The sequence below is a fragment of the Chrysochloris asiatica genome, unplaced genomic scaffold (assembly GCF_000296735.1).
Source record: "Chrysochloris asiatica unplaced genomic scaffold, ChrAsi1.0 scaffold00212, whole genome shotgun sequence".
Classification (NCBI taxonomy): domain Eukaryota; kingdom Metazoa; phylum Chordata; class Mammalia; order Afrosoricida; family Chrysochloridae; genus Chrysochloris; species Chrysochloris asiatica.
The window spans coordinates 4,149,630-4,175,881 of NW_006408730.1; the positions used below are offsets into that span (position 1 = coordinate 4,149,630).

The 26,252-nt window shown below is 36.8% G+C and overlaps 1 protein-coding gene across 4 annotated transcripts in view; it reads right to left on the minus strand.

Annotated features, from left to right (window-relative positions):
- ERBB4 (v-erb-b2 avian erythroblastic leukemia viral oncogene homolog 4) overlaps positions 1–26,252 on the minus strand; it is a 1,604,115-nt gene that overhangs the window by 78,856 nt on the left and 1,499,007 nt on the right. For all 4 annotated transcript variants that reach the window (XM_006872745.1, XM_006872748.1, XM_006872746.1 and 1 more), the window contains exons 21-24: positions 16,632–16,787; positions 14,016–14,091; positions 2,846–2,992; positions 1,040–1,137 (exon numbers count right to left, since the gene is read on the minus strand). In XM_006872745.1, the coding sequence (XP_006872807.1) occupies positions 1,040–1,137; positions 2,846–2,992; positions 14,016–14,091; positions 16,632–16,787 (477 nt within the window). The remainder of the gene's footprint in view (positions 1–1,039; positions 1,138–2,845; positions 2,993–14,015; positions 14,092–16,631; positions 16,788–26,252) is intronic.

Sequence of the window (26,252 nt, forward strand, 5' to 3'; positions counted from 1 at the left end):
TGTTGTTGTTGTTGTTAAGTGCCGTCGAGTCAATTCCGACCCATAGCCACCCTGTATAGGGTTTCCAAGGAGCAGCTGGTGAGCTTGAACCACCGACCTTGCAGTCTGGCACATTACCCCCCGGCGCCACACCAGGCATAATAGTTCTATTTTAACAGTATCCACTTTCAAATTCAAAGCACACCTAACAAAAGAGTAATGTGGGTAGAGAGCAGGAAACACTTGTTATACTCTTTCTCAGCTTATCTGTTTCTGAAATATAACTTATCTTAAATGTCCATAATTTTTTCTAAACAATTTTCATTTATGAAAGTCAACTTGGGCAAAAATAACTGGAAATCATTAAGATTATCTACTAAGATCTGAAGATCTTAGAAGGCTTATTGATATGGAGATAAAACTCTACCTTGTTTGATTAAAAAATACAACTCAATACAATCTATGCATTGTTTATAGTTTGTGTAAAAATATTCATAGAGAAAAATACTCTGATTTTAAAGTATCCAATCCTATTTTTATACTGTTCAATATCAAATGGTTTTTGGTATGCTATTTGATTCATATGTACACCATTTCATTTGTATCTGTATGATTTCTTGGATATTTTATACATCCCAAACAAAAGAAAATATAATTTAAAATATTTTTCACAGAAATTAAATGTTAATGTATTGAAACTTTCAATTCACTATCCTTACTTATAGGCAAAATAACACCAAAGTCCCTCTTTCTTTGATTCTGGAAAAGGAAGATGATAATAATGGATAAAATTTACAGGGACTATTAATAAAAAGCAGAGTGCTAGAAAGCTTGTGTGGGGATGAAGTCATTTTTATGTATATCACTGTTATGTGGCTGTTTAATAGTAGGGTCAACTGAAAAGCAAGGGAAGATGCTTAGTCTGACATCAAGGAAAACATTCACATGTAATTCTGCTCCATCAGTCACATGTAAGTTAGTGAGTGGTGAGTCTCCCAATTCCAAAGCCTAGGTGTTATTCATACTTTGTAGTAAGTTTCTCATTGGGATATTTACTAACCTGAATAACTAGGTATCTTTGAGGGTCTCGGGCCATCCTGGAAAATTCAGCAGCCAATTCCTTGAATTTAGGTCTACTATCAGCATCAATCATCCAACCTAGAAATTCACAAACAAAAAAAGAGTAATTAAATCAAGTATAACAAAGAGAAGGGACATATTTAAGCTTTATTAAAATACAAGTCTAAATGGTGAAAACTATATTGCTTTTCTGAATAATGATGATCCACAAAACAAAGAAAACTAGTAAAATAAACAATAGAATACATGAGATTTAAAAAATATATATATTTTTTGGATGTCTAACAAAATGTAAAGTACTATAACATAAAACATAAATTGATCGTACATAAGATGTATTTTTCCTAGTATATAATGTCCAGACTATAATGGGACATCACAGAATTTCACATGTTTTTTCTTTGTTGTGCAAAGAATTCTTTTAAAATACTTTTCTTTGATGGTTATATTAAAGATTATTGATATAGAACTACAAAAAGTGGGGTAAAACTATATGAGATAAATGTTTGGCTATCTTTCACATCATTTCTTCAGAATATATAAATGAAGCTTTATCTCCTGAGCTAGTCATGAATTATATAATACACGATCTTCCATAGATGTCTACCAAATATTGGATCTAATAAAGCTTGCTTCTCCCTTTTCATTCATGTCCTGGGAAGTATTTTGGTGTCATTTTATGGATAATAATATCACTTTTTCCTCTCCTAACAAAGCTCAAGTGTTCTACCCGAGCTCTGCTCTAGATTATATACATCCATTGAAAAAATGTTTTATTTATCAAGATATTGATAAGAAAATATGTGTTTCTGTAACTATTGGAAGGAAAAACTTAAGCCTCATAGTGAGTGATCAGTTTCTCTCTAGCTAAATGTTGAGTAACTAGAACTGTGCTTACAGGAAAGGGCATGTTGACCTGAACTAAAAACACATTTTGATTTCTTCCCTCACTGTCAAAATGCATCACACATGTCAGGAATATAAATCTGAGTAGGCCTGGGTCCAAAGTCTCTTATTAATAGATGCTTATTCACTTTCACCAGTTTGTTTCTTTGCTAACCCTGTTTAAATCAAAAGGGGAAAAACTCAGATTATGCAAGAGAGATTGCTGCATGCTAATCTCACTTAAATTAAGTCAGAAACTCTTGAGACTTCCCTAATTCTATTTAAATTAGGGTCCAGGCTTTCCAAACACATTTATAATACATAAGCATTTAGGGCACACATTGGGGAAAGAAAAGTAAGAGAGTGAGTTGGTTGTAAACAAATGAGTAAATTTTGGGGAAAAAAGCAAACATGAATCATCTTTTAGTTCTCTTAAATCCATTTATTTCACCCCCACTCACTACTTTCCTCCTGACTAAAACTGGTGAACATATTTCTATTTAATTCATTATTGAAACTAATCAAGTTCAAGCTTCTTTTCTTTATGTTTAGATTATTTACTTAGCCTGATATTATCCTTTAAAAATTAGTAACATTACTGTGACTAATTATATCCTTTTATGAAAGTTAATTTGATAGTCCTGGAAATTATAAGAATCCAAACAAAATGAAATTAAGAATAAGAGTCATATGATTTTGAATTCATAGCATGGAAGCAGGATATTATTTCATATTAATAATCATCATAACAAACAGCTATTTGTATGCTCTTTGCATAATTACTTATGAACTGTTATCAATATCTTTCAATATAGAAAAATCTTATGCAGGTAGATAAGTTTGTGATATTATTTTACACAAGAATGAGAATGGTGATGATACAATTATTTTGCTGTCTTACATTTGACCATGACCATGTAAACGTCAATGGTGCATATGGGAGGCTGAGGCAAACGTTCTCCTTTCTCTAGTAAGTCAGGGATTTCACGGGTTGGAATTCCATCGTAGGGTTTTCCTCCAAATGTCATTAGTTCCCATATTGTGACTCCTAAATTTAAGATGAAATTCTTATGAAAATATATTAACAACATATTTTGAATAAAACAGTAATATGCCAATGTCAAAACCATGCTCTTTAATATTAATGCAAATGATAGGCCCCAAAACATCCTCTTCAGATTTCTATTTACTTTATGACAAACCCAATCCCACAGTCTTCATGGGAAATGAAAACTTCTGACTGTCCTCTTGGAGCTTTTAATGGAAAACAAACAATTTAAAAGGTAAGAGGGAATACAGAAGTTCTTCCCTGCTCCAACTTGGACATATGTTACTATTTTCAAATACAAGCTATTTTACATAATCCTTATTTAGGATAATCATGTATGTTCAGATCAAATAACTATGACTAAGATTGGTAATGAATATTACTAAGGGATCTATATGGTTCGAGGGGCTCCATGAAGAAGAGGGGTGACACCACACTGAACAATGCCAACCCTGGAGATATCACTTACCTGATAGTTTGTTTGTTAATATTCATACACAGTGTTCATTATTTACAATCTAAACATGTAATTAGAAACACAATTTAACTATTTGATCTTCATTAAAATCCTACTTAATTTTTCACAGTAAGGAATGGCTCCATAAAATAATTGATGATGATTCAATAACTTTAGGCAGACTGGAACAATTTGAAAAGAAGATACTTATTCATGTTTAGCCATCCAGTCATATTCATAGTGTTGTTGTTGTTGTTGTTGTTAGGTTCCATCAAGTCGGTACCAACCCACAGTGACCTTATGCACAGCAAAACAAAACACTGCCCAATCCTGGGCCAACCTCACTACCATTGCCATGCTTCAGTCTATCAATGCTGCCACATGGCCAATCCATTTCCTTGGGGGTCTTCCTCTTTTTCTCTGACTCTCCACCTTACCAAACATTCTCCAGTAACTAGTCCCTCCTGACAATATGTCCAAAGTAAGAGAGATGAAGTTTGGCCATCCTGGCCTCCAAGGAGCACTCTGGCTGCACTTCTTCCAAAATGGATCTATTGGTTTTTTGGCACACCATGGCACTTTCAATATTCTTCTCCAACACCATAACTCAAAGGCATCAATTCTTCTACAGTCTTCCTTATTCACTGTCCAACTTTCACATCCATATGAGGTTATTGAAAATACCATGGGTTGGGTCAGGTACACCTTAGTTCTCAAACTGACATCTTTGCTCTTCAACACTTTCAAAAGGTCTTGTGCAGCAGATTTGTCTAATGCAATACGTCGTTTGATTTCTTGACTTCTGCTTCCGTGAGTGTTGACAGTTGATCCAAGAAGAATGAAGTCCTTGACAACTTCAATCTTTTCTCCATTGATAAGAACGTTGTTCATTGGCCCAATGGTGAGGATTTTTGGTTTCTTGACATTGAGATGTAATACATACCAAAGGCTGTGCTCTTTGATCTTCATTAGTAAATGTTTAAGTCTTCTTCACTTTCAGCAAGCAAGGTTGTATCATCTGCATATCGCAGGTTGTTAATAAGTCTTCCTCCAATCCTGATGCCACGTTTTTCTTCATATAATCCAGCTTCTCGGATTATTTGCTTAGCATACAGGTTGAATAACTATGGTGAAAGAATACAATCCTGTCACACACCTTTCTTAATTTAAAAACATTCAATGTTCCCATGTTCTGTTAGAAAAACTGCCTCTTGGTCCAGGTACAGATTCCTCATGAGCACAATAAAGTGTTCTGGAATACTCATACTTTATAATGTTGTCCATAGCTTGTCATGATCCACACAATCGAAAGCCTTTGCATAGTCAATAAAGTACAGGTAAACATCTTTCTGATATTCTCTGCTTTCAACCAAGATCCATCAGACATGAGCAATGATATCCCTCATTCCACGGCCTCTTCTGAATCTGGATTGAACCTCTGAAAGTTCTCTGTCAATGTATTATTGTAGTTGTTTCTGTATTACCTTTAGCAAAACTTTACTTGCATGGTAAGTCAAAGAGATTGTCTGATGATTACAGCATTCCATTGGGTCACCTCTCTTTGGAATGGGCACTTTTCCCATCAGTCAGCCAGATAGTTGTCTTCCAAATTTCTTGGCAGAGATGAGTGAGTGCCTCACGTGCCGCCTCACTTTCTTAAAAGATTTCAATTTTCATTCCTGCAATTCCTGGTGCCTTGTGTTCTTTGCCAAATCCTTCAATACACCACGGACTTCCTCCTTCAGTATTATTGGCTCTTGATCAGATGCTATGTCTTGAAATGGGTGAATATTAACCGTTTCCTTTTGGTACAGTGACTTTGTGTATTTCTTCCATCTTCTCTTGATGCTTTCTGCATCATTCAACAATTTGCCCAGAGAATCTTTCAATAATGAAAGTTGAGGCTTAAATTTTTTCTTCAATTCCCCCAGCTTGAGAAATGCTGAGCATATTCTTCCTTTTAGGTTTTCTGATTCTATATCTTTGCACATTTTGTTGTAATATTTGGCTTTATCTTCTCGAGATGATAGAGTACTTAATTTAATTACAACATTTTATTAACTTATGAAGGCAATTACAAAAGACTGAAAAGATATTATCACATTTCTTTCAGAAGTATCACTCTATCTAAGAAAACCACACGAAAAGTGAAAATAATTGAAACTATAATAAACAGCCACCACGCATTAGATTGGCTACCTGGCCAGCTAATTGAATGAAATCTATATGTGTGCCCATTTCAAATAAAGGTGACTCAGTGGAATGCAGAAATAATTATTATCACATTCAAGTGAAATTTTTCTGAAGGTAATTAAAACATAGCTGCAGCAGTACATCAACAGAGAAGTGTTAGGAACTCAAGCTGAATTCAAATTATCATATGAAAGTAAGGATATCATTGCTGACATCAAATAGATCTTGGCTGAATGCAGAGAATCCCAGAAAGATGTTTACATTTGCTTTATTGACTATGCAAAGGCTTTTGACTATGTTGGTCATGACAAGCTATGGATAACATTGCGAAGAATGGGTATTCCAGAATATTTAACTGTGCTCACTTGGAACCGGTACGTAGACTAACAGCAGATATTTGAACAGAACAAGGGGATACTGAATGGTGTAAAATTAGGAAAGGTATGTGCCAGGGTTGTATTAATTCATCATTCTTACTCAGTCTGTATGCTGAATATATAATCTACAAACTGGATTGTATGAAGAAGAACAAGGCATCAGGATTGAAGGAAGACTCAGTAGCAACCAGTGATATGCAGATTATACACCTTGTTTGCTCAAAGCAGAGTACTTAAGATGTTTACTGATAAAGATAAAAGAGTCAGTCTTCAGTATGGATTGCACCTCAATGTAAAGAAAAGAAAAATCTTCACAATTGGACCAATAAATAGCATCATGTGACATGGAGAAAATATTAAAGTTGTCAAAGACTTCATTTTGTTTGGATATAGAATCAGCATTCATGAAGTCAACAGTCAAGTAATCCATCAACATGCTACATTCAGTATATCTGCTACACAAGACCTCTTAAAAGTATTCAAGAGCAAAGATACCAGTTTGAGGACCAACGTGCAACTGATCCAACTCATGCTATTTTCAGTAACTTCATATGCATGCCAAAGTTTGACAATGAATAAAGGAGACCTGCGAAGAATTGGTGCATTTGAGTTGTAGTGATGGAGAATAATATTGAAGATACCATAGAATGCCAGTTGAATAAACAAATCAATGTTGGAAGAAGTACAGATGGAGTGCTCCTTAGAAGTAAGGATGGTGAGACGTTTTCTTTATTTCTTTGGACATGGTATCAGGAGGGATCAGACCCTGGAAAAGGACATCATGCTTGGTAAAATGTAGGGTCAGCAAAAAGAGGAAGCCCCCTAGTGAAATGGATTGACACAGTAGCAGCAGTGATAGGCTCAAATGCAAGGATTGTGAAAATGGCATAGGATTGGACAGTGGCTCATTCTGTATTGCATAGGGTCACAGTGAGCCAGAACTGACTCAACAGCAACTCATGACAAGTACAACAAAATAAGCAGCAGGACTGAGGTGACTCTGTATGACAAATTGGGATGTGATCCACAAGGTTAGCAGGAAAAAAGCTGAGGTTTTCTGATCCTGAAAAGATTTACAACCTTAGAATCGCTATGAAACTTGAGAACACTTAACAACACTTACAACAACAATAATAAACACATAAATTGACAAAAACAAAAGCAAAAACTTCAACCTTCCAGCTTCTTCTAATAATATTAAAATTATATAATTACAGGAGTGATTAAAAAAGAGGTTAAGGAGAGATTCATGTAGAAAGACAACCTTAGGAAAATTAAATCAGAAATATTATCAAAGCTTTCATTGCAATTTCATCGTTTGAAGACATAAGCCATAGTAGATACATATTTATTTGTATGAAAACAGAGGTATGCCCCATGGCAGTTTTCCATAAAGTCTTACAGAGACATGATTATATAGCTTTCTTTGCGTGGTATGCCTTTTGCTTTAAATAATGATGTATCTTAAAATATGGATATAGGCTGATGGCCTGGACTAAGTTTTAAAACAGAGCTTGCTTGCTTGATATTAATTTGTCTGTTTGTTCATTCACTTATTTATTCTTTCTGAACAGCTCCTGATATTTTAGAACAAAATATGAAGATAAATATAGCCTGCATAACTGAGTTTTCAACAAAAGATAAACTTTAATATTAAAAATCTGACTGATCAATATTTTATTTTATTATGATGACTTTTTTCCAATGTTATTAAAATTTTGTTTATAGCAATTTGCCTCATGCAATTCAGATAAGCAGAAAAAAATGAAGGAAAAAGGAAAGACAAAAATATATGTGATAGATTTGTTTTGCTTTGTTTTTTGCTTACTCCTTACAATAGTTAAAACCAACTTTGGTCAAGGTTTCCTCATCTTCTTAAATAAACCTGAGACAAGATTTTCCATTTCCTACTTCTAAGCTGAATAGAACAAGAGAGGTCTTCATGCAAATTTTCAAGACTTCTTATGAGTCTTGGCCCACCACATGTTTGTCAGTTTGTTGTATTGTGGTATCTTGTGAGTTACTGTGATTCTGTAAGCTATTCCACCGGTATTTAAAATACCAGCAGGGTCACCCATTGTGGACAGGATTCAGATGAGCTTCCAGATGAAGACAGACTAGGAAGAAAGAGTGACAAACTATTTCCGAATAATTTAGTCACTGAAAACCTTATGAATAGCAGAGAACCACTGTCAGATATAGTGCCGAAAATGAGCCCCTCAGATTGGAAGGAACTCAAAATGCGCCTGCGGAAGACCAGCCTCCTCAAAGTACAGTTGACCAGGATGATGCAAATAGAGTAAAAGCCCATGGGAGAAAAGACCGTGGGACGTTCATTTGCTGATGGGGCACAACTCAAAATGAAGAGAAACAGCTGTAAACATCCATTAATGATTGTAATACGGAATGTATGAAGTATGAATTTAGGGAAATTGGAAATTGTAAAAAATGAAATGGAATACATAAACATCGATATCTTAGGCATTAGTGAGCTAAAATGGACTGGTATTGGCCATTTTGAATCTGATGACCACATGGGTTACTATGCCATGAATGACAAACTGAAGAGGAATGGTGTTGCATTCATTGTCAAAAAGAACATATCCAGATCAGTCATGAGGTACAATGCTGCCTGCGATAGGATAATAGCCATGCACCTACAGGTAAACCCAGTTAATACCATTATTATTCAAATTTATGCACTAACCACTAAAGCCAGTGAGGATGAAATAGAAGAATTCTACCAACTTCTTCAATCTGAAATTGATCAAATATGTAATCAAGATTAGTGGTGATTGGAATGTAAAGGTTGGGAGCAAAGCAAAAGCATCAGTAGTTGGAAAACATGGCCTTGGTGATAGAAATGATGCTAGAGATCACATGATAAAATTCTGCAAAATCAAGTATTTGTTCATTTCAAGTACCTTCTTTAGACAGCATAAGAGATGCCTATGCACATGAACTTTGACAGATGAAATACATAGAAATCAAATTGACTACATCTGTGGAAAGAGAAGATGGAATAGTTCCATATCATCAGTGAAAACAAGGCCAGGGGCAGACTGTGGAACAGACCATAAATTGCTCCTATGCAAGTACAAACTTGTTGCAGACCGTGTAAGCCTGGTCAGAAGTTTGAGGCCCTATAGGCCTGAGTGTTACAGGTCGCAGGCTCTGAGGAACAGATCTAGCCACTTGGCAGTTAATAGCAAATTGTTTTTCATCTTAGTGTTCAGTTATATTTATTAATTCCAAACATGAGCCCTTAATGTCCACAGATAAATGTAGTATTTTCCTAAAGCCGAAGACTGTAAAGGTTTTAAAGGTCAATCCTTTCTCCAAAGGAATAACTAAAATGGCTTAGCTACTTCACAGTTCTTTGTTCTATAGACAAAAAAGCCATCTTCCCTAAATCTGTCCCAGGTGTTAGCTTTTCAGCCAAGTTCCTGAAAACCTGGCTCAGGAAGCCGAAACAGCAGGACTCCGCCCAAGCCTTTTGTCCTTCCCTTTCATCTTGCCCCAACTGAGCTCAGGGGCTATAGATATGTTAATTGAACCTGAGAAACTAAGTTGCTGGCCTGGGATTCGAACCAGTGAAGTATGATGTAAAGTTACCTGAATGTCTGGAAAATTACTGATGTTAGCTGTACTTTGTCTTAGCTCCTCCCAGCTTGGTGTGAAGCTCCTCCCCTAAATAAAACAGAGGACCAGGCTGGCCCAGGTATGCATTACGGGTTGGAGGGCATGCAGTAAAGATTGCTGGGCAGTGAGTTGTTGCCAACAGAGGCCACAATGCCTGTAGTCCCAAGTCTGCCCACCAGTGATGCATCCACCCTGGTTTCTGGGTGCCTCCTTGTCTCCCTCCTTCTGTCTTTCTGTGTATTCTTTAGCTATCTCTATCGCCGCTGGATCTCCCCTCCTCGTGAACCAAACACTCGTGAACAACACAACTATGTCGAGGACAGTCCCCAACACAAGATGAAGAAAATGAGAACAAGTCCATGAGAGCCAAAATATGACCTTGAAAATATCTCACCTGAATTTAGAGATCATCTGAAGAACAGATTTGATACATTAAACACTAAAGATGGAAGCCCAGAAGAATTGTGGGATGACATCAAGAACATCAAGCAGGAAGAAAGCAAAATCTTTAAGAAGATAAGAAAGAAGGAAATGATCAAAATAGATGTCAGAAGAGACACTGAATCTTGCTCTCCAGCATAGAGATGCTGAAGCAAATGGAAGAAATGAGAAGGTCCAAGAGCTGAACAGAAAATTTCAAAGATCAGCTCGAGAAGATAAAGCCAAATATTACAACAAAATGTGCAACGATCTGGAGTCAGATAACCAAAAAGGAAGAACACACTCAGCATTTCTCAAGCTGGGGGAACTGAAGAAATTCAAGCCTCGAGTTTTGTTATCGAAGGATTCTCTGGGCAAATTACTGAATGATGCAGAAAGCATCAAGAGAAGATGTAAGGAATACACAGGGTCACTGTACTGAAAGGAAGTGGTTGATGTTCAACTGTTTCAATAGGTAACATATGATGAAGAGCCAATGATACTGAAGGAAGAAGTCCAAAGTGTATTGCGGGAACTGGCAAAGAATAAGGCACCAGGAAATTGATGGAATATAAACTGAAATTTTTCAACAAGTGAGGGGGCACAGGAGGCACTCACTCAACTATGCCAAGAAATTTGGAAGACAAGTATCTAGCCAACTGAATGGAAGAGATCCATATTTGTGCCCATTCCAAAGAGAGGTGACCCAATACTGTAATCATCGGACAATATCTTTGATATCCCATGTGAGAAAAGTTTTACTAAAAGTAATACAGAAATGGCTGCAGGCATACATTGACAGAGAACTTCCAGAGGTTCAAGCTGGATTCAGAAGCTGCCATGGAATAAGGAATATCATTGCTGATGTCCGATGGATCTTGGCTGAAAGCAGAGAACATCAGGTAGATGTTTACCTGTGCTTTATTGACTATGCAAAGGCTTTCAATTGTGTGGATCATGACAAGCAATGGACAACATTGTGTAATATGAGTATTCCTGAACACTTAATGAGTTCATGAGGAATCTGTACATGAACCAAGAGGCAGTTTTTTTAATAGAACATGGGAACACTGAAAGGTTTAAATTTAGGAAATGTGTATGACAGGGTTGTATTCTTTCACTATATTTATTTAACCTGTATGCTGAGCAAGTAATTCAAGAAGCTGGGTTATATGAAGAAAAAGGTGGCATCAGGATTGGAGGAAGACTCATTAACAACCTGTGATACGCAGATGATACAACCTTGCTTGCTGAAAGTGAAGAACACTTAAAGTTTTTACTGATGAAGATCAAAGACCACAGCCTTCACTATGGATTACATCTCAATGTCAAGAAAACAAAAATCCTCACCACTGGACCAATAAACAACATTCTTATCAACGGAGAAAAGATTGAAGCTGTCAAGGACTTCATTCTTCTTGTATCAACTATCAACACTTGTGGAAGCAGCAGTTGAGAAATCAAACGAATGTATTGCATTAGACAAATCTGCTGCACAAGACCTTTTCAAAGTTTTGAAGAGCAAATATGTTAGCTTGAAGACTAAGGTGCACGTTACCCAAGCCATGGTATTTTCAATAACCTCATATGGATGCGAAAGCTGGACAGTGAATAAGGAAGACTGTAGAAGAACTGATGCGTTTGAGTTATGGTATTGGAGGAGAATATTGAAAGTGCCATGGGCTGCCAAAAGAACCAACAGATCTATTTTGAAGAAGTGCAGCCAGAGTGCTCCTTGGAGGTCAGGATGGCCAAACTTCATCTCTTACTTCGGACATATCGTCAGGAGGGACCAGTCATGTTTGGTAAGGTGGAAAGTCAGAAAAAGAGGAAGACCCCCAATGAGATGGATTGACAAAGTGGCAGCAACAATGGGTTCACATGTGGCAACGATAGTGAGGTTGGCCCAGGATCGGGCAGTGTTTTGTTCCGCTGTGCATACGGTCGCTGAGTTGTTACCGACTCAATGACAGCTAACAACAGTATGAGTCCTCGTGTGGCGCTGTGGGTTAATGCGCTGGACTGCAATGTCAGTTTGAACTTCAAGGCTGGCATTTCATGCTTATCAGCTGTTCTTTGGAAACGTTATACAGGGTCGCTATGAGTCAGAACCACCTGGAAGTTACTTAGCAACAACATGACTCAGATAAGGCATCCTGGTAGTGCAGTGGGTTATGAGGTGGGCTGCTAACTCCAATGTCAGAAAAATAAATCTCCTGTAAAGATTTGTAGCTTTGGAAACCCTACACTGGGTTACTCTGAGTTGGAATCATCTTAATGCACATAACCAGTGAACCATGACCTACACAATGGAAGAAAGATGAGGGTTTCAGCTTCCGTGAGGATTTACAGCCTCAGAAACACTCTAAAGGGTCTCTGTGAATCAGAACCGACTTAATGGCACACAACAACATGACTTGTTCAGACTGGCCTGCTCCTCGGAAACCCTATTCAGGGTCACTGTGGTTCGGAATGGAATTGACGGCACTTGACAATAATGACAATAATAACATCGAGTTTGAACTGACTCATTGGCACACAGCAACATGATTTACATATTTTGCAGGGAGGGAAGAACACATAAAAACACTATACTAATTGTCTTAAGTGAAATTTTGATAACGATCATTTATTCCTTTCTAGATAACCAATTTAAGTTCTTTAGTGATCCTATGGTTTACATCTTTTTTCTCTAAAAATAAGACACTAAAGTTAAGTTTAAATTCAAGCTGAATATAGTGTGTATGTTACACAATGCTTTTAAACTCCTTTACTACCTTTTATGTTTAAATGGCTAGTGGGGCATTGTGAGTTAGAAATGTTAGCTTTATATAGTATAATTAAAGATTTAAAAAGTGTTGACTCATTCGTTCTAGCATCTGGATTTCAGTCATAAATAATCAAACAGATGCTAAATAGCTCATCTCAACAATTGCGTTCAACACAAATAAATGCTCTAATTATAAAAATCACTCTTTCCTAATTTTTATTAATCACTCGCATTTCTGTTTATTCCCAAAGTTGTTTCCAAATCAAAGTCAAAGTTACAAAAATTCTCCCCTCACTTTTATTGGTCACATCCTACTGTTTTTAGTATCTGTTCTAGGTTATGACAGGTTCTATTTTCTGATTATCAAACAGAATCTCCCATAAGCCAAAAGTGTGTTTGTTAATTTGTCTGTTTTTTTATATCTATTGTATTCAGAGATACACTTTTAGATTTGTTGAAAAGTAAGGCCACAAGTTTCTGTGAATCAATTCCTACACTAACAACAATTTTTGGTCAATATTATAAACCAAAGGATCCTTAGTGGCACTTTAGGATAAGCACTGGACTGTTAAGTGCAAGGGTCAGTAGTTCAACCCACCAGCTGCTCCAGGGGAGAAAGAGGATGTTTTCTGCTCTCATGAAGATTTTCAGCCTTGGTAACTCTATACAAGGTCACTATGAATCAGAGTCGACTCGATGACAGTGAGTTGTTGAGGCTTATTAATAGTCAAATAGATATCAAACCTGAGTGTATAGCAGACAACACCGCATTTGTTAAGCACTGTGGCGTCGGCTCCGACCCAAGGAACCCTGTACAGGGTTTCTGAGGCTGTAAATGTTTACAGGAGCAGAAAATCTCATCTTTCTCCCGCGCAACCGCTGGTAGTTTTCCAGCTGCTGACCTTGAGGTTAGTAGCCCAACTCATAACCACTACGCTATCAGAGCTCCTCAGCATGGGAATTAGCATATTACGTCTGAGAAACCCAAGAAATAAAAAAAGATAGGTAACAACGTTATTTATAAATTTTGTTTTGTTTTAAAAGAAAGTGTTAATTCGAGAAATGAACCTTATAAATAATTATTGTCTCTAACACAATAAAATAATTAGGCTAAAATATATTGATAAATCTAAAAATCTTACTTCACAAGAAAGATTTATTTACCATAGCTCCAAACGTCACTCTGATGTGTGAATTTCCTATAGTGTATACATTCCAGAGCCATCCACTTAATTGGCATCTATAAAGCAATAAGAAAAGAAAGTTCTAGAAATATTAAAAAAGTCATTTCTATAGTTAGTTCTTAAATGTAAGTTTCTGGACTTGCCTCTAGTAAAAACTAGTAAAATTAATATATTTTAAAATATAGGCAATAAATGAATTAAAACATATGTAAACTATACATTGATGGGAGGTATATATAAATTGAGCCCTGTTGTAGTGCTGTCAGATAAGCATTGAACTGGTTACTGGCAGACTGGAAGTTCAAAACCACCAGCCACTCTCGGAAAACCAATCCAGTGTCACTAGGAGTCAAAACCATCCTGACAGCATACAACAACAACAATATATAAACTAAAAATTACACATATAGCTTATTTTTTAGTAAAGAGGTAAATGAATTAAAAAGATGAAATTCATCAGATGTGCATAAAGGTGTACTTTACATAGTTGAAAAATAATACTAATTATAGCTTCATAAACAGTTAAAAGTAAAATCAGGCCCATGTTTTGTAATTCTGAATTTAAAGTTCAATAATTTATCTGTTAATATTATGAAGTAAAATGTCAAAGTTAAACATGTAACTGGCATGTCATTAAAATATGATCTAAAAATACATATCTATATTATTATTAAAGAAAATGAAAATCTTTACATCGTTTTCAATGAATCCTTTTCCCTTTCAAGACACACTTTGGGCGACTGGCAAAGTGAATGTCTTCTACACTCACAACCTCTCTTCTTTTCTCATATAATTTGGTCATTAAAATGTCTAAAATCATGAATTGCAAAGTTAGCTTTGCTTTCTTTCCCAGCTACAAATGACCTCCTTCATCTTGTTAGCCAGTATTGAACATATGTACTGTTTTCAATATAGGAGCTATATAAAAAGATGTGAGGGGATCAGCACAAATCCATCACTAATACAGGAAAAACAACTCAGCCTACATAACCTGCTGATTATGGGTCAGCAGAATGAGTTTCAACTACAAAGCACAGTATTATATAGCTAGGAATATAATTAGGTTCTATGGAATAAAGATAAACACTTCTACTTTGCAGTTGAAAGCTTAAAACTAAATAGACCTTTGAAATCATGAGGCTGGCTGCTCACCAAGGTGACACCAAGGTAACTCTATGACAGAATCATAGTAGTATTCAATGAAAGGGAACAGAAGACACATTGAAAGTAATTTCCCTATGGGCAAGGAGTTAGCCGACTTTGTGGACTACGGACATTGTGTTAAAGAAGTACGTTTAAATCACAGGTGGCTTGATAAAGACTTAATGGTTACTAGCCATTTAAAGCTATAATGAATCTTGCTGTAGACAAATCCTACAGCTGTATGTACTCAAGACAAGTGAAGTCATGAAATTTATAGACTTCTACTTCTGTGCACTGTTGTAGTGCATTTCAGAGCAATAACCTCAGACCCCTGCAATGTGTTATTACACAGACAAAAAAAGACAAATTAAGTCAAGGATAAAACAGACAATTCTATATTAATTGAAGGTTCAAAAATGAATTTTGGATCTGTTTGCCTTTTGCGAAGATTTAAATATAGGTTTATGTTACCGTCTAGGATAAAAATCAGCATTAAGCATTTGGAAGCCTATAAATGCAAAATATTTATAACATATATTTTGAAAGTCCACAAGTAATTACGGTACATAGTAAATGTATTTATTTGCCATGTTAGTAGCAGCTTTGTTAGTGTGAGCTTATAGGTTACCGTAAGTTAAGATTTTATTTGCTTCCTTCATTTGGTCTATTGTGATCTAGATTTCCTCAAGTGAAGACGGAAGGACCTCCATGTTGGAACTACTGTAGTTAGGTAGTCACTAAGGAATGACAAGCCAAGCAGTCATTTAATGAGAAGACACTAAACCAGGGACAAAGATGTAGACTGAGACATATGAACAGTGAGAAAATCTGGCACAAAGTTGTCAGATAGGTAGTGAGGTTTGAGAGTCAGAAAAGGTAGAAGGAGTAGGAATGATGTTTAGGCTCCTTGAGCTATAGTAGTTTATATTTTAGTGGAGTAAGACAGTACATATAATAAATAGGTAAGCCATATACTTTGATAAAAGGGAAAAACATAAAGCTGTGTCTAGGGGAGCTGCAAGTTTAAATCGGGTGGTCAACTTTCCACTGAGTTATAGTGTTTGGTAGTAACCAGTTTTCCTTCTAGTCTACAAGGAAGATGTGGCTTTCTTCCTGTAAGAGTCAATCCTATATTCCTAGAATCAACGAAACATTGTTATGTCCCTAGATTAAAGTTTAACAATTAGAGTCCCTAAAGATCTACCCACCTATCAATACTGGCCCTAACATAAAGACCAGGGGAACCAGTCAGATATTGCCTTATTTTCATTGATTTTGAGAAATGGACACTGGTAATATATGCTATGTATATTTGTTGACTTTGGTCAAAAGAAAAAGCAAATGGTAGAACTGGGATTTTATAATCTAAATCTCAGGTTTTCTAGACTTCTTCATATAAAACATATGAAAATAAAAGAACATAACCCAATATTGTTCTCAAAAAGATACTCACCTTCCCTCCATCAGCATTATACTCTTTTTCGTCTCCCTCCAAGAGTCTGGCAAGTCCAAAATCTGTGATTTTCACATGATTTGGAGATTTTACTAAGACATTACGAGCTGCCAAATCCCGATGAACAAGCCGTCTTTCTTCCAGGTACATCATTCCCTGAAAAACACCAAGTTGCACAACAGTGATCAATATATACCCAGGCTTTTCAGTCTTAGAACAAGGAGTCTCTTAGCATTCAGGTGAAAGGTCTTAATTTCTCTAAATGAAGTGAGAATGCTGTAAATGCTACAAGTTGAGGGAAAATCTAGACAAAAAGAAAACCAGAAATAACTTTTAGACTTCTGCCTGCAAAAATCTATACAGAAGAATGGATTATGTATGCATGCGCTCAATATTTGATCATTTTTAGCCTGAGACTCTACAGCCTTTTGTAAACACTGGCACTAGTAAGGTGTACAGGTGTGGCACTATAGAATATGCACTAGTCTGTGAGCCTCAAGACTGGCAGTTCAAACCCACCATTAGCACCCTGGAAACCCTACACAGGTTTACTATGAGTTGGAACTGATTTGACAGCACTTAACACTGGTATCTTGAAGGAGCTCTGGTAGCGTAGTGGTTACGAATTGGGCTGCGAACCTTAAGGTCAGCGGTTCGAAACTACCAGATGCTCCGCGGGAGAAAGATGAGGCTTTCTAACTCCCGTAAAGATTTACACCCTCGGAAACCCTGTACAGGGTCGCTATGGGTCGGAACCGACTCAACGGCACTTAACAACAACAACAACAACACTGGTATCTTAGTAGTAGGTCAGCTCTAGTTGGATTGACCCACATACTTCTCTTTTCTTCTCAATCACATACTCCTAATAGTTTTCTTCTCAATAACTTCAGCTTTATATCATCTTCCCCTCACCACTTACTCCAAACAAATGTACTTATTCATAATTCTTTAAATCATTCATATGATGTTTAATGGTGCTAAAATCAACATCGTAGATTCTATCCAGACTGAAGAATTATATTATTCTTAATTATTCAAAGTAGTAAAACCCTAAAATAATATTTTAAAAAAATTATTTTTATCACATTATTTAGGATCCCTGGTGATGCAGCAGTTAAGCTCTCAGTTGCGACCCAAAAAGTTGGTGTCAGTTGGAACTCATCAGAGGTTCCACAGGAGAAAGGACCTGGTGATCTGATCTGAAGAGATGACAGCCTAGAAAACCCAAGGTACAGTTCTACACTGTCACACTGGGCCACTGTGAGTTAGAATCAATGGGAAAGTCCACACTAACAAAAATAATAACAATAAAATGACATTACTAATCATTATAAGGACCCAAGTGAAGTTACGTAGTTTATAATGACCCTTAAAATATCATTTAATATGGTGTCTTCATATAGCACATCCAACCACTTAGTCAATTCTGACTCCTAGTGACCATATACAACAGAGTAGAGCTGTCCCACAGGGTTTCCAAGGCTGTAAATCTCTACAGGAGCAGACGGCCACATCTTTCTCCTAAAGAGTAGCTGCTAAATTGGAATCATCAACCTTTTGGTTATCAGCTGGATGTGTAACCATTGTGTCTACAGGGCTTCTTGTATGATATCTATCCATTGCCACTGAGTCAATTCTAACTCACAGCAACCCAATAGGACAGAGAAGTACTACCGCAGAGGATTTCTAAGACTATAAACCTTTATAGGAACAGACAGCCTCATCTTTCTCCCAAGGAGCTGCTGGTGGATTTGAACTGCTGTCATTGTGGTTATAAGTCCAACTCTTAACTCACTGCACCACCAGGGCTCCTTATATGACATATCAACCCACTAACTGTCATATCAGAGTCAATTCTTAGTCAATTCCAACACACAGTAAACCTATATAGGGTTTCTGGAGCTGTAAATCTTTATGGGAGCAGAAAGCCACTTAAAGCTGGTAAGTTTAAACAGCTGACCTTGCAGTTGTAGTCCAATGCTAACCTACAGAGCCACCAAGGATCCTTACATAACATATAGTATAATTAAAAATAAATTTTATTCCTGATTGCCAACAAGAGATATAGTTGGTACTCTAGCTAGTAATTTCTCTCACATATTACCTAAAGTATAAAAATATTGACTCATAAAAGTAATAATTAATTTCTTAAGTGTACTTCAGCAGTAGACAAACTAAGAGTATCTAAGCCCTAGCCTTAAGTAAATGTTTATGCGTAAACAAGGCAATGAACCCTATGGCGTTGATTAGATTAGAGCGAACATATTTTAACTGTACAGTTAGGGAGAATTCTATATTAGAAAATTACAGTGGTAATCTAACTTGTCATTTAAAAACAAATCAGAATTTGTATAAAAGGGTTGAAGCATACTCTCATGCCAATTGAAGCTCAATGCTGTTGGCAGTTAAGATTACAACTACAGGACTTTGAAGGATTAATGGTTTCTGACATCTAAATAAAAGCTGTGGAAAACAGACATATAAATCACATGGGTCAAAAAAATTATGAACCATATACCTGGTGTAGCGTAAAAAAGATGATTGCTTCAAACAGCATTAGGATCCAAACTCTGATATATGTCCATTAAACACAAGCCGTGGAGACACTGCCTGATATGGGCCAATCAGTCAGCAGTTGGGTGACACCATATCTATTCGTGTTTTCTGAAATTAACCCACAACTGGGATTTATGGGGGTTTTGTCCTCTTTCCTAAACAATGCTTTAGTTTTGATGATATCAAATTGGAAATTCTTAGAATAGAGTGAATCAGAAAATATAGCTCTTATGCAGCTTAATGGATCAAATAAATTCAGTGTATTGGAGATAAAGTAAATCCATACTTCTCAAATTAGTTTGTCCCTTTAAGAAACATCCGTAAAAACATTTATCATTCTCTTTCTTGTTACCTTCATATCAGAATATGGAAATGTGTTGGCAATAGGCCAACACATTGTAGAACACATTGTATGTGTTCTCTGTTATACATTGGGGAGATGGAAAAAGAAAAGACTCTTGCAAAGTTTGTGTGTGTGTGTGTGTGTATATATATATATATATATATAAAATAAAGGAAGCACATATGAAACAAATACTCACGTGGGACTGATCTAATGCATACACCAACTATTTTAAGAGAAAAAGCATTTCGGTTCTTGTGTATAGCACCCTAATGAATATGCATAAAAGGAGATTTTCAGAGCTCTAAGTCAGGTTTGAAAGTGACCTGGTGGTGCAACAATTGAGTATTCAACTTCTAACTGAAAGGTTGGAAGTCCAAACCTATCCTGCAGCTCCACAGAAGAAAGACCTAGTCTAGGAAACCTTGGGGTCAGTTCTACTTCGTCTCAACAGCAACAATGGAGTAAGGGTTGGATGATGTCTACCATGCGGACAAGGTGAAGAGAAAATTTCTGGCCAAGGGAAAAAATTACAGAGACATCAATGATAGCATGGCGCACTTGAGGAAACACACAGTTCTCTATTTCTGACACATACTTTGTGGAGAAGAGGTGAGTTGGGTGTGGTAAAACAAAGAAAGTGAAAAGAGGGCAGATGTAAGAAGAGTCCCTTATATGTCACAGTAGAGGATTTGGATTTTGCATTTTATGTAGTATACACTGGAGGAAAATAGAAGTAGGTTTTCAAAGGGGAGTAACATGATCATCTTTGAACTTTTGGAAATACTGGTATCAGAACAGAGGAGGGGTTAGGACACAAATGTAGCTGGGTGCAGAAGCCACTGCCATATACAGAAGATACATGACGAGGGTATAAAATAAAGGTTGCAAACTGGCAGCCCATGAACTACATGCCTTTTCAGGAATTTATTCTTTAACTCTTCTTTTTAGCTGAGTTTTGTCTACACCCCACTGAGAACATGTGGTCTTTAGTGTGCCAGGATACAATCATATTCTCTTACTTCCCAGAGTTCTGCTTTCATCATTTATGGTACATGTCAAACTTCTACTTGCATGATTGGCCAAATCAACAAGGAAAAGAGGAACATCAGGCAGAGGAAACTTTCCTGGTATATTCATGTATAGATGGCTACATTCAAATAAGAGAGCCATCCTTGGTCATTGACAGAATGATGAAGGAGAATAGATTGAGAATGACTTCCAGATTTTCACGTTTATAATTTAAATGGGTAATCTAATTAAATACCATCCTATTGGAATTATCATTTACATACTTTTTAAGCACGCATTGTCGTTGGGGGTGTTGTTAAGCATTGTCCAGTCAGTTCTGACCATAAAGACCATGTATAGGGTTTTCATGGACTGGCTGGTGAGCTTAGTCTGCCAACCTTGCAGTTCAAACTGACCTTTCAGTTCATCACATTAACCCAAAGCACCACATCACAGTAGCATATGCTTCACTAGCAGGGAACTAACACAATCACCAAGTAACTTAGACTCGAATAACATAATTTTATAATACAAGCAAGACCTCAAAAAAAAAAAAAAAAAATCCAAAAGTTATTTGCTATCATGTACACAAACCCTCAGCAGGTGATAGGCTATGAAGGACTTTAATATAATTTGTCCAGAAAAAAAGTGATGTTTGCTTTTAATAATGAAAACTCAATATCTATACACTTTCCCCCAGACCATCATTAAAAGAGATAAAACAGAACTATTTATATACTCATGAAGTCATCAAAATAAATGCATACAGCTGTTTTGTTACTACCAAGCATCATTGTGCAGATGCACACTTTCAGATCATTTATTATGATGGCCACCTTAGTCCTACTTTGACAGTCTGAATTAGAGTGTTGAATTTCCTATGGATTCCTCACAATGGGTTTCTCCATATCAGTCATAAAGAAGATTTTCTCACAGAAAAGCTCATTAGAGCCATTAATATGCTAGATACTTTTAAAATAAAATTACTCCAAATCAGTTGCTATTGTTGTTGTTAAGCACCACCATGTGGCTTCCAACTCATAGTGATTCGTTAAAGGGTTTTCCAAAGCTTTTAAAATGTTTGTGGGAGCAGAAAGCTTTGTGTCTCATGTGGTGTGGTTGGTGGGCTCAATCCACCAACCCTGTGGTTCGCAACCCAGTGCTTATCGTATGGTGCCACAGCGTGCAAATTAGAGCAGGATGCGATTCAGGAGATAGACACTGTTTAGGAATGTTGTTGTTGTTATTGTTAAGTGCTGTCAAGTCAGTCTGACACTTAGAAAACCTGTTAAGGATTTCCAAGGAGTGGCTGGTGGGTTTGAAGCACTGACTTTGGGGTTTGCAGTCCAGTGCTTATCCTACAGCATCACAGATTGACAAAACAAAAAATCTGTGTGCGTATTAAAGAGATAGCTATTATGATAGCATGATACGGCATGATTGGAAAGAAACCACTTACTCGAAACCGTAGCAACTCCCATAATCCTTGATTTGCCAGCTTAGGTCATGTAACATTATAGGAATAAGGATGATGAAACATTTACTGAATACACAGAACACGCCAGGCATTAAGCTGGTGGTAGGGATGGTTCCGACTCATAGCAACCCTGTATAGGGTTTCTGAGACTGTGAATGTTTATGGGAGCAGAAAGCCTTAACTTTCTCCCAAGGAATGACTGACAGATTCAAACTCCAACTTGTAAACCATCATGCCATCAGAGCTACAAAACTAAGTGCTTACACAGTGGTTGGTTAACATAATCGTTGGAACAATCCTATGAGCTGTATACTATTTTTTATTCCATTTTAAACATTAAAAAAAAAAAAAAAAAAAAAAAAAAACAGAGGCAAGTTCCTACTTCTAGGTCATCTAGCTTATGTGTAGTATGACTGGAATTTGAGCCCTGGCTGTGGGACTCTGCCTACGTTTTAAGTCCACTGACTCTCTGAAGGGTCATGCATGCATGTGTAAAATAATACATACATTGAAGTCTTACGTAGTTTTACAAGAATCTTTTATTCTAGTATTCATTTTTTTGGCGGGCAATATATTATCTGGCATCTCTGTGAATTTCAGGAATAATAATGCAGGTGATATTTAACTCGTATTTAAAATTCAGATAAACTATAAAGCCTTTTGCAATTTAGCAAAAGCGAATTGTATAAATTGCAGAAGTCATCCTTGTTTGTACCACAGGTATTTAAAAGGCAGGATGGTGGGGAGGATGCAGAGTCAGTTTGTTGGTTTAGAACCAGTTCTGCCACAATCCAGCTGTGTGACCCAGGGTGAGTTACTTAACCTCTCTATCACTAATTCATTTTTTCTGAAGTGGACATAATAACACGCACCCAGCAGATTGTTGTGAGGATTTCATTTGTTAATATACATAAAGCAGTTAAATGATAAATAAAGGTTGTTGATGTTCGGGTTTTGTATCTGACCAAAAAAAAAAAACATACTATCAAATTGAGACAACTTGACTGTATTATTTTGTCAGGAAAAAAAAAGCCTCGGGCATTAGACACATTAAAGATGCTCCCTAGGATCTAAAGTGATCTATACAATGTAATCAGTAATCTTCAGACACATCCGCACAACCATTTGAGCTTGTGACCTTCAGTTTTACCAAATACCTGAATCTGAGATATATTTATTGTTGTTAAAGTGGCGTCAAGGCGGTTCTGACTCCGAAAAACCCTTATAGGGTTTCTGAGGAAGTGTGGGAGTTTTGACCTTTTGAACTACTGACCTTGCAGTTCAAACAACATTGTGGTGCAGTGTTTACCCTACAGCACCACACCAGGACCTCGGGATATATTTGAGGAAGGTACCTAATCTTGAAATATTTCACTTAGTCATAGTTTAGATGATAGAATTTCATAATGTATCATGATGGTAAGGCTGCTGGTATATGAATCATGCTCTACACACATTTATTCAATAGTTACTGTGATACGTAAGTAGAGTAAGACAGATTTTCTGAATTCAGGGCAAGTAAATTGTACACTAGAGTGCTCCTTGGAGGCCAGGATGGTCAAACTTCGTCTCTCACACTTCAGACATATTGTCAGGAGGGACCAGTCACTGGAGAAGGATGTCATTTTTGGTAAGGTGGAGGGTCAGAGAAAAAAGAGGAAGACCCCAGCAAGATGGATTGGCAAAGTGGCAGCATCGATGGGCTCAAGGGTCACAATAATTGTGAGGTTGGCCCAGGATCGGGCAGTGTTTTGTTCCATTGTGCATAGGGTCGCTATGAGTCAGTACCGACTCGCTGGCACCTAACAACAACAAATTTTCAGTTTGGTATGTGCACATCAAAAAAAAAAGTAATAGAGGCAAATGCTGTTAGCTGATGGTGCATGGAGGAAACTGTAATGATTGAAATGACTTGTTGAATATCAAAATGATGATCTCCCCTGTAATTCTTCACTCAATTCACAATAAAACCTTTTTAAAAAATGCTGTCACATAATAAAATATGCTGTCATATAATTTCTCTCACTTTTGTTTTCCCTTACTATCTCTGTCTCTCTGTTCTTCTTCCCCTTCTCCCTCTGTCAATCACAAGTTACCCTGGGTGAGTAAATACAGATCTAAAAATCTATCTGTCATTTGCCATCCAGCACTGAGGAAAGTCTTTGATTACATGTGTTTTAGGGTCATTTTGTCCACTTCATGATACAAATGTAGCATGTCTAATCTTACCATAATATTTTCCTCATTATGTCTTAAAATGCACGTCACAATAAATACAAACTAGCTCTTGCTGTTAGTAAGTGCTCTAGGGTCCGTTCCGACTCAGAGAGACCGTGTATAGTGTTTCTGAGGCTGTGAATCTTTGTCCCATGAAACAGCTGGTGGGCTTGAATCAAAGACCCTGTGCTCCACAGCTCAGCAGTTTTCTTAGAGAGCCATCACAACCCCCATCAACTAGCTGGGGAAAGTCAAATTGTACTCCTGAATTTCAGAAATGTATTTTCACAGAAAATCCAAAGAAAAGTTTATTAGAATTGTATTTAAGCTTTTAATATCTGGTTAGAATCAACTCAGATGCTCTATGAGGGGAATGTAAGTGAATTAAGTAATTATAAGATATCAATATTTACAAACACCTGCCAATGTCCTGCTTTCAATTTTTTTGATATTTAAGTCACAACTATCTAGCAGAAAAGCATTATTATTATTATATTTCAATCCAATGTTAAAAATGTATTCTGCCCAGCCCAGCTGCAGGAAGCTAAAGAAATTCAAGACTGAACTATTTTTATAATAAATATTTGCTTCCCACATATAGGCCATGAGACAATTTCATCAAACACATGTGTGGAGCTAAAAATTTCAACTCTAGTCAGCTCTTATAGGCATTAGTCTCTAGAATTTGCAACAGTACATTTTTCTATATTCATTCTAATGACTTAAAGCTTTCTTAATAACAGGAAGCTTTAGAAAAGCTAGCTTCGACTACAATTCTCACCTCTGTTCTACATTTCCTTCTAAAAGCAATTTATCCCTAAGGGGAGGAAGGAAGTCCAACTAGAATGCTCATTGTTCAAGCTAGAGATATAAGCATGCTCAAGAGAAGAAAATGATCTTTTTGCTTAAGTAACTGACTTTATTCAAAGGATACATGAAGGGAAACTAAGGGACTCTGTATTTGAATCCACTGAGAGGTCTTCCGAGGCAGTAGTGGCGGCTTCACAGCAGAGTAGTAAGAACATTTAACTGAGTGTTGCCAGACTGGATGAGAAATTCTGGACAGACTGCTCACTAAGTTTATGACCGCAGGTACTCATTTCATCTCTCATCTCATCTCACCTATAAAAGTGAACGATTGGCTTCAAAGAGCTCTTAGAAGTCCTTCGGCTTTCAAGTTTTACTCCATGATAGATGGAACTGTACACTATATCTATCTGAAATATTAAAACTGGGTCAATAACAGACACAGAGTACAATGAAGAAGGAAGTAGAGTTGATGCCTTCTTTCAAGTATTTAGTGAGGGCTGTTAATATGTTTTTTTGAGGTCAGTTTACTGCATACTTTATTAGTTCAAATGACTAGAAATAAAGCCTGCCACTTATCAACTTTTTTGGAGTCCTGGTATAGCACTGCGGGTTAATGTACTGGACTACAAGATCAGTTTGAACTGCCAGGTCGGAGTTTCAAACTCACCAACTGCTCTTCGGAAACCCTGTACAAGATCTCTGAGTCAGAACTGACTTGACAGCACTTAACAACAATAACAACTTATTAACTAGGATCCTTAGTGGTGCCATTGTTAAGCACTCAGCTACTAACTGAAAGAGGTTGTTTGAACTCACCAGCCATTCTTCATGAGAAAGATGTCCAACTCTGATTCAGTGAAGATTGACAGCCTTGGAAACCTGAGGGGCAGTTCTACCCTGGTCTACAGGGCCACTGTGATTCAGAACGGACTCAAAGGGAGTGGGCTTTGATCAATTCACTCAATATTTGTGTGTTTCACTAGGTTTCAAGGTTGTATATTTTCATCAAATGCATTCAATATGTATACTGAAAAAATAATCCAAGCTAGACTATATGATGAAGTTTGAGACTTCAGGTTTAGAAGAGTCATTAAACAACCTGTCATATTTAGGTGATACAACCTTGCTGCTGGCAGCAAAGAGAACTTGAAGCCCTTGTTGATAAATGTTAAAGACTGCAGCCTTCAGTATGGATTATACCTTA